The following is a 9,588-nucleotide window of genomic DNA, read 5'->3' as shown; positions in this document are numbered from 1 at the left end:
GCTAAAGTTTGACTCTGTCTTACAACTTTATGTTTTAAAACAGTAAAAAACTTTAGTGTAAAGAGCGAGGCAGTGAGGAGGGGACATCACCTTTCATATACGGAATAATTTCTGTTCGTTTTAAGTTTTAATGTCGCTCCTTACTTTCAGTTTAAAAAACTTGTTTTTTTTTTATTTAATTTTAAACAAGGAAGCCATAGAATATGAATTGCCTTTTGTTTCAAATAAAAATTAATAATAATGAATTACTGAGGTAGCAGAGAAACAAACTTACATTTACAAGAATTTCATCTTGAATCCAAATATGATATTTGTTTCTATTGCCAATTAAATTTTAACCTAACCTCTCCTTTCTAACCTTAGCCAAATATATAACCCGTATTAAGTATTTGATGTATCTGTTAATCAAAGCATATAGCCCATATTATATATTTGCTGTATATATTAATCAAAGTAGGAAACAGTGTGTATTGTCTTTGCTAGGTACCTTTTGAAAGGGTTCAAAATTTGATATCTGAGGAGGAACATTTCATTTCTGACATTTAGTAAATAGCATGATCACAGACTATATGGTATCATTGCCATTGGAGCTTTTGTAACAAATAACAACATTGAAGCTTTTTGGTAGTTGACTCTGTGAGATAACCACAAGTAGTATTCCTTACTGTTTACCTGGCTTGTTTGGTCTTTGTCAGTACTTACCCGGAAATCAAATAGATACTATAGTTTGTGACTTGTGGATTATAAGTAAAAGCTCATTAGTTCAGTACTGAAGTACAGTAGAAATATTTGAATATCTAAGTACTAAAGTAATCTAAAAACACTTATTACTAAGTAGAATTTTGGAGGAACACTTAAGTAAAAATTTCCTGGAGTAAATAAAGTTCAAATAGGGATAAAATCCTTTTAATTGACAGTGTTTCACAAACAGTAATAAAATTTTCACAAAAAGTACTAAATATTTCGGTCACATATGCAGTAACTGTCATCAGTAGTAAAACATATTTCAGTTTTACTACTGATGACGGTCACTGCATATCAGGGGCGGATCGAGTATTTTTTTTTTTAGGGGGGGGCAAAATAGGTTGATCCGATAAACCTGCGTTAGGAGCAAGTTTAATTAACGCAAACTTGGATTAATTAAGTAAATTACACTACTTTAGACTACGCTAGGGCCCCCCCCCCCCTGGATCCGCCACTGCTGAATATGTGACCGAAAAATTCAGTATTTTTTTTTATAAAATTTTCACAAAAATACTAAATATTTCGGTCACATATGCAGTGACCGTCATCAGTTGTAAAATATGTTTCAGTTTTACTACTGATGACGGTCACTGCATATGTGACCGAAATATTTAGTATTTTCTGTGATATTTTATCACTCTTTGTGAAACACAGTTTAATAAAAGGATTTTATCCCTATTTGAACTTTTATTTATCGTCATGGAAAGGCAGCGTGGTCTCCGAAAATATCTACGTCATATTCCTGGTGTAGGCTACTTGATACTTATACCTAAGTAAAAAATAAAAGTTCTGGACACAACAATGTGAAGCATAGTATGGGAAGTTGTTACCAAGCTACTATCACTACCTGTTTCTTATTTCTGGGGCTAATGAAATTTATTCATGGCATGGGTAGTCTATAGGCTTCCTAGCCTACCTAAATTTTGAAAAAAAAAATATTTTATTTTAATTTTGATGGTTAATTGTTCTTTCATTTGGGATAGGGAGTATGAATATCTAAGTCAGCCTTGTCACTGTCACTAAGATGAATTATATTACATCTACAGAAAATGTCAGTAGGTCTCATCAGTAGGTCCGTAAAATTGGGCACACACTGCATCTTTATTAATTTCTTCACATGGGATTGTATCTTTGCCCTTGAAATCTCTGTATCTTATGGTTTCACCCTAAACTATGAGGATAAAAGTATTTTAATCCCATTTTTAAAAATCATAATTTTATATGGTTTTTACTCTGGTCTTTTGGAGAGGAAGAACCATTCTTATCATTTAAAAATTGGAAATGAAAAGAAAATATAAAACAAATAGGAATTGAATGGAGTATAGCAGCATGATGCAAAGATGTGTTTTATGTGAGTGATTTTGTTCTCAGTTTTTTCCTTAATTGTTTTTTTAATCGAAGTTCTTTCCTTTAAATAAATCTTTTATTGCTCAACAAGGTGATGGTAAAACTCACTTTTATTTATAAGTCCAAAGACAAAGCTGTCCATAAAGACAGTCCATAAAACAAGTCCATACTAGTCCATTAAGTGTGAAATATTTTTACAGTATTATAAATTCCTCAGGGAAGGGGATTCCCCCTCCTCCAAGAGCATCTAGTTGCACATTTTGACTCCAAGCCTAGGGACTTAAGCTGATTTTCCTCTAAGGGGCCAACATTTTGCAAAAACATTCTAGTACAGTAACTACAATTAAAAACACATTGGTCCAATTGGAACAGTTTAATAAGTGAAGTGTTTTAAAAAGTGAAAAGTGCTGTAAGCAGTAAGTACTACATAATAGCAGGAGATCGATTCAAGATTTGTACTTTAACTATTAACTTTTTCATTTGAAAGCTGTAAACTTTTCTAAGAACTGAAGATTTGAAGTGGATTGATATGGAAAACATCAACAGAATTCTATTTACCTTCAGCAATCTTTATTGTAGTTGGTCAATATAAATTTGGAAATGACAACAAATCTATCTTCAGTATTGGTATGTTCCTGATCTGTATTCTCCTTTCTTGTATTTCCTACTAATAGCAATACTTATTTTTTAGATCTTGTGCTTCTTCCTCCCTTTTGAAGACATTTTATTAAAATTCGTGAGGAGGAGCTGACGTGAAGAGGAGCTGACGTGAAGAGGAGCTGACGTGAAGAGGAGCTGACGTGAAGAGGAGCTGACGTGAAGAGGAGCTGACGTGAAGAGGAGCTGACTGTATAACTCAACTGATGAAATATGGAAATAAATGTCCCTTTCGGTGTTACTGCTGTTAAGCAAGGTATATAGTATTATGTGGGTATTATAAGTTATAGTATTATAGGTCAAGGTTATAGTATTATAGTATTATGTGGGATTCTACCAATATGTGCTACTTTTTCGCTTTTTTGCTCAAAAATTAGAACAATCATTAAACTTGTTATATTCCTTTCCTTTACTTGTTATTTTCCTTACTTGTTATTATATGAAATAGAACAAGCAAACTGTAAAACCTGTATGTTATTAATTAACAAAATTATAAAAGAACTTTTTCAAACCAATGTCTTATTAGTCATGCCTTTTTGTAATTGTGTAATTATTGCCCTCAAATTTATGAACAAGTCATTTATTTGAATAAGATCATCTTTTCCCCAGAAAGTTGTTACAAATTTTAAATAGAGGTTGAAAGATTATCCCTTTCATAGGCAGCGCAATAGCGCTGCCTAAGTAAAGAACGATGTTGGCACAATGTATTAATTTTTTTTTTTTTCTTGGTCTTAGATCAGGGCACTTCGTATCGAAGGAGTTGTCGTAGAAACTTCGAAAAAAGCTCACTCAATTGGAAATTGAAGTGGCTAGTGCCCTTTTTAGTAGTCGAAAGTGATTGGAGGGCAACTAGCCCCCCCCCCCCCTCCACGCCCATCATTCCCCCAAACACATCCAATCAAAATTTTGAAATAGCCATTTTGTTCAGCGTAATTGATTTCCAGATAGAAAATATATTTTTGAGGAGGTCACTGCCCCACAACCCTCAGGGCAAGGGTTTTAAGTTATGCCCTGGGGGCATATAAGAACGATGTTGGCACATGTATTATTTTTTTTTTTCCTTTAGACCAGGGCATTTCGTATCGAGAAGTTGTCGTAGAAAATTCGAAAATGGCTCATTCAATTGTAAATTGGAGCGGCTTGTGCCCTTTTTGATAGTCGAAAGGGATTCGAAGGCAACTAACACCCCTTCCACGCCCACCATTCCCCGAAACACATCCAATCGAAATTTTGAGATAGCCATTTTGTTCAGCGTAGTTGATTTCCAGATAGAAAATATGTTTTTGAGGAGGTCACTCCCCCACAACCCTCAGGGCAAGGGTTTTAAGTTATGCCCTGGGGGCATATAAGAACGATGTTGGTACGTAATATTATTTATTATTTTTTTCCTTTAGACCAGGGCACTTCGTATCGAAGAAGTTGCCCTAGAAACTTCGAAAAGCGCTCATTCAATTGGAAATTGGAGTGGCTTGTGCCCTTTTTAATAGTCGAAAGTGAATGGAAGGCAACTAATGCCCTTTCCACGCCCACCATTTCCTGAAACACGTCCAATAAAAATTTTGAGATAGCCATTTTGTTCAGCGTAGTTGATTTCCAGATAGAAATTATGTTTTTGAGGAGGACACTTCCCCACAGCCCTCAGGGCAAGGGTTGTAAATTATGCCCCGGGGGCATATAAGATTTTTATAGAAACATTGTCGTAGAAACTTCAAAAAAGGCTCATTAGATTCGAAATTCAAAGGACTATTGCCCTTTTTAATAGTCGAAAGTGAGTGGAGGGCAACTAACCCCCCTCTCACGCCCACGTTTCCCCCAAACCCATCCAATCAAAATTTGAAGATAGCCATGTTGTTCACCGTAGTTGAAAGTTCTGGAAATTATGTATTTGAGGACGACAATTCCCCACAGCACATAATACGCGGTTCGTAAGTTACGGCATGGGGGTACATGATATTTTTAAAGAAAGCGTTGTCGACGAAGCTTCAAATATGATACAACTGACTAGAAATTGAAATCGTTAGTGTTCTTTACAAAAGCCAGAAGGAACCTGAGAGCAGATGGCACCCCTTCCACGCCCACCATTTCCCCAAACTTGTCCAATCAAAATTTTAGATAGCCTTTTTGTTCCACGCAGTTTAAAGTTCAGGAAAATATACCTTTGAGTAGGATACTTCCCCCACAGTCTTCAGAGCAAGGGTTATACGTTATGCCCTGGGGGCATATAAGTTTTTATTGAAATCTTTGCCGTAGAAACTTGAAAAAGGACTCATTCGATTGGAAATTCAAAGATCTAGTGCCCTTTTTAATAGTCGAAAGTGATTTGAAGGCAACTAACCCCCCTCTCACGCCCACATTTTCCCCAAACACATCCACTCAAAAGTTTTAGATAGCCATTTTGTTCAACGTAGTTGATTTCCAAATAGAAATTATGTTTTGAGGAGGACACTCCCCCCCAGGCCTCAAGGCAAGGGTTGTAAGTTATGCCCTGGGGGCTTATAAGGTTTTTATAGAAAGCGTTGTCGTAAAAACTTCAAAAAATGCTCATTCCATTGGAAATTCAAAGGGCTAGTGCCTTTTTCAATAGTCGAAAGTGATTGGAGGGCAACTAACCCCCCTCTCACGCCCCCCTTTTCCCTAAACAGATCCAATCAAAATTTTAAGATAGCCATTTTGTTCAACGTACTTGAAATTTCTGGAAATTAGGGCTTTGAGGATGACAACCCCCTCCCCCAGCCCTCAGGGCAAGAGTTGTAATTTATGTCCTTGGGGCATATAAGGTTTTTATAGAACGTGCTGTCGTAGAAACTTCAAAAAGGGCACATTTGATTGGAAATTGAAATGGCTAATGCCCTTTTTAATAGTTGAAAGTGATTGGAAGCCAACTAACATCCTTTCCACGCCCACCATTTCCCCAAAAATATTTAATCGAAATTTTGAGATATCCATTATTTTCCACCCAGTTTAAAGCTCAGGAAATTATACCTTGGATTCGAACACTCCCCCCACAGTCTTCAGGGCAAGGGTTATAAGTTATGCCCTGGGGGTATATAAGTTTTTATTGAAATCATTGTCGTAGAAACTTGAAAAAGGGCTCATTCGCTTGAAAATTCAAAGGGCTAGTGCCCTTTTTAATAGTCTCGAAAGTGATTTGAGGGCAACTAACCCCCCTCTCACGCCCACCTTTTCCTCAAACACATCCAATCAACATTTTTAGATAGCCATTTTATTCAACTTAGTTGAAAGTTTTTGAAATTAGGTCTTTAAGGATGACAACTCCTCCCCCCACAGCCCTCAGGGCAAGGGTCGTAAGTTATGCTCTGGGGGCATAACGAAAGCGGCGTTGTAGAAAATTCAAAAAGGGCTCATTCAATTGGAATTTGAAAGGGCTAGTACCCTTTTTAATAGTCGGAAGTGATTGAAGGGTAACTAAGCCCCCTCTCACGCCCACCATTTTCCCAAACACATCCAATCAAAATTTTGAGACATCCATTTTGTTCAACGTAGAGCTGGAAATTAGGTCTTTTAGGATGATAACCCTATTAAAGCCCTCAGTGCAAGGGTTGTAAGTTATGTCCTGAGGGCGTATAAGAGTTAAGTAGAAAGCTGTTTTAGAAATTTTAAAAAGGGCTCATTTGATTGGAAATTGAAATTGCCCTTTTTAATAGTTGAAAGTGAGTGGAGAGTGATAAACCTCCCTCTTACGCCCACCATTTCCCCAAACACGTTCAATCAAAGTTTGGATATAGCCATTTTGTTCAACGTAGTTGAAATTTCTGCAAATTATGTATTTAAGGATAACCGACCCCCCAGAGCCCCCACGACAAAAAGGTTGTAAGTTATGCCCTGGGGGCATATAAGGTTTTTATAGATAGATTTGTCGCCAAAACTTCAAAAGAGGCTCATTCAATTGGAAATTGAGAGGGTTAGTACCCTTTTGAATAGTTGAAAGTGATTGAAGGGTAAATAACCCCCCTCTCACGCCCACCATTCCCCCACGCACATCAAATACAAATTTTCAGATAGCCATTTTCTTCAACGTTGCAAAAAATTCTGAAAACTAGGTCTTTGAGGATGACAACCCCCCCCACCCAGCCCTCAGGCCAAGGGTTTTAATTTATGCCCTGGGGGCATATAAGGTTCTTATTAAAAGCGTTGTCGTAGAAACTTCAAAAGGGCTCATTTGATTGGAAATTGAAGGGGCTATTGCCTTTTATAATAGTTGAAAGTGATTGGAGAGTGACTAACGCCCCTCTCACGCCCACCATTTTCCCAGACTTATCGAATCAAAGTTTTGAGATAGCCATTTTGTTTAACGTAGTTGAAAGTTCTGGAAATTAGGTCTTTGAGGATGACAACGCCCCCTCACAGCACTTAGGGAGGGTAAGGGTTATGATTTATTCCCTGGGGGCATATAAGGTGTTTATACAAAGCGTTGTCGTAGAAACTAAAAGAGAGCTCATTCGATTGGAAATTGAAAGGCCTAGTGCCCTTTTTAATAGTCAAAAGTGATTGGAGGGCATGACATTTTTATAGTAAAGATCGATGTGGGTATAATGTATTATTTTTTTGTTGTTGTTTAGACCAGGGCACTTTGTATCGAAGGAGTTGTCGTAGGAACCGAAAAGGGCTCATTCGATTGAAAATAGAAAGGGCTGATGCCCTTTTTGGTCGAAAGTGATTGGAGAGAAACTAATCCCCCTCCCACGCCCACCCTCCCATTTGATTTTATTTTTAAAAAAAAAATGTTGCCTTGGATTAAATCAAAATGCACTGTGGTAATGCTAATTCCCAATAAGGCATCTCAGCAGTATCCCGATAACGACTGGGGGGATTATGTTCAAACTTTCGGGGCTACTTCTGCTCTTAAAAGTTAACATCAAAATAGCGTAAGTGTATCCTAGGTATTAAAGAGGGTAAACATATTCTTTTGCAAATGGTATCAAGTTTTCCATTTCAGGTCAACTAGAGGAGGTATGAAACTAAATTAAACACTACTATTTGTGTCCAGATTTTTAAAAGGGTATTTGTTGTTAAAAATTGCTGAAAATTTTTCTCCAGCATACAAATAGGCCAAACTATAAATTCTTAAAAAAACGAAAAGATTTAAAGGATTAATTTTTTTCCCTGAAAAGAGTATGTCAATATAAAAAGAACAGAAATTAATTAAAAAAACTTTTTTTCACAAAATAAGTTTTTCAAAGAAAAGTAAAGAACTCCATTAAACCAAAAATGAGCAAAAATAAAATCAAATAATCTACCAAGCGTGAAACTACCATAAATCAGCATTGATAAATAAATGAAACCCAAAACGAACAGAAATTACAATAAATAACCGAGTTAAACTCAAAACGAGCAGAAATTAACATCAGTTGGTCCCAAACCCCTATGCCTTCCCAAGGTCAGAACATAATTTGCACTTTAATGACAAAAATTCAAATGATTTTGTATTGTCAGTTTAATATACATATACTGATATTTAGTAATCAAAATGTTTTTTTGATTTGACACATTTTTTGATTTGATAAAAGTAAAAACATTTATATTTTTTTCAGGAAAGTGCAAATTATATTCTGGCCTTGGGGAGGTATAAGGGTTTTGAGCCCAACTTGTGTTAATATCTGCTCGTTGTGATAAATTATAGGCAGTATGATCGTTCCCTATCTCACCCATTATAAAAACCCGGACCGAGGTGCGAGTGCTCCAGAGAACGTAGAAACATAAGTGACATTAGATCTTTTCACGGGTAGACAAGTCAGATTTCTCTTGAACGCGAAACTTGGCTTCAACGTTGGAACACTAAATTTTAAAGAAACTAATTCTAAATTAATTTAATCCAATACGTATATGAAAATCGGTAATTAGTACCGATTATATATATATATATATATATATATATATATATATATATATATATATATATATATATATATATATATATATATATATATATATATATATATATATATATATATATATATATATATATATATATATATATATATATATATATATATATATATATATATATATATATATATATATATATATATATATATATATATATATATACATATATATATATATATATATATATATATATATATATATATATATATATATATATATATATATATATATACATATATATACATATATATATATATATGTATATATGTATATATATATATATATATATATATATATATATATATATATATATATATATATATATATATATATATATATATATATATATATATATATATATATATATATATATATATATATATATATATATATATATATATATATATATATATATATATATATATATATATATATATATATATATATATATATATATATATATATATATATATATCCGCCACTGACAGCTACTCCACCATTTATTACAAGAAAAACAAAGATCCTCTATCATATTTCGAATGATATTTCTGTGGCCCAAAAAAGAGCATAAACGAGGAAAAATTAAATTAAAATTAACTGAAAATAAAAGGACAAAAAATTAAATGGAAATTAAAGGGAACATTTTTCCTTACCAATAAAAAAAAAAATAAGAAAAAGTTTCGACGGTCCATGGCGCAATATTACTATCTAAAACCACAGACTATTGTGAAACCTAATAGATCATCTGTGCCAAAACTGTTAGGTTGCCCCTTTGTGGTAAAACATTTTTTGCAAATTTCAAATACTCCCACCACTTCGTGGATCCCTCTCCACTATGAAATTTTAGCTATTTCCCTGTTGCAGTATTGATTAGAAGTTAACACCAGATATTTCATTATTTTCACAAATTTCATCAACCCCTCGCCCCCCTTT

At 34.3% G+C, this 9,588-nt stretch overlaps 1 protein-coding gene across 1 annotated transcript in view; it reads left to right on the top strand.

The window, feature by feature from the left end:
- Window positions 1–2,961: 2,961 nt before the first annotated feature.
- Window positions 2,962–9,588, top strand: part of LOC148950644 (uncharacterized) — a 40,151-nt gene continuing 33,524 nt past the window's right edge. The window contains exon 1 of the mRNA XM_089091912.1: window positions 2,962–3,004. Coding sequence (XP_088948038.1) covers window positions 2,962–3,004 — 43 coding nt within the window. The remainder of the gene's footprint in view (window positions 3,005–9,588) is intronic.

This window comes from Artemia sp. Qi Xiang Cuo, chromosome 7 (genome assembly GCF_049724085.1).
Source record: "Artemia sp. Qi Xiang Cuo chromosome 7, ASM4972408v1, whole genome shotgun sequence".
Taxonomy (NCBI): Eukaryota; Metazoa; Arthropoda; class Branchiopoda; order Anostraca; family Artemiidae; genus Artemia; species Artemia sp. Qi Xiang Cuo.
This window is presented reverse-complemented; position numbering and strand designations above follow the sequence as displayed.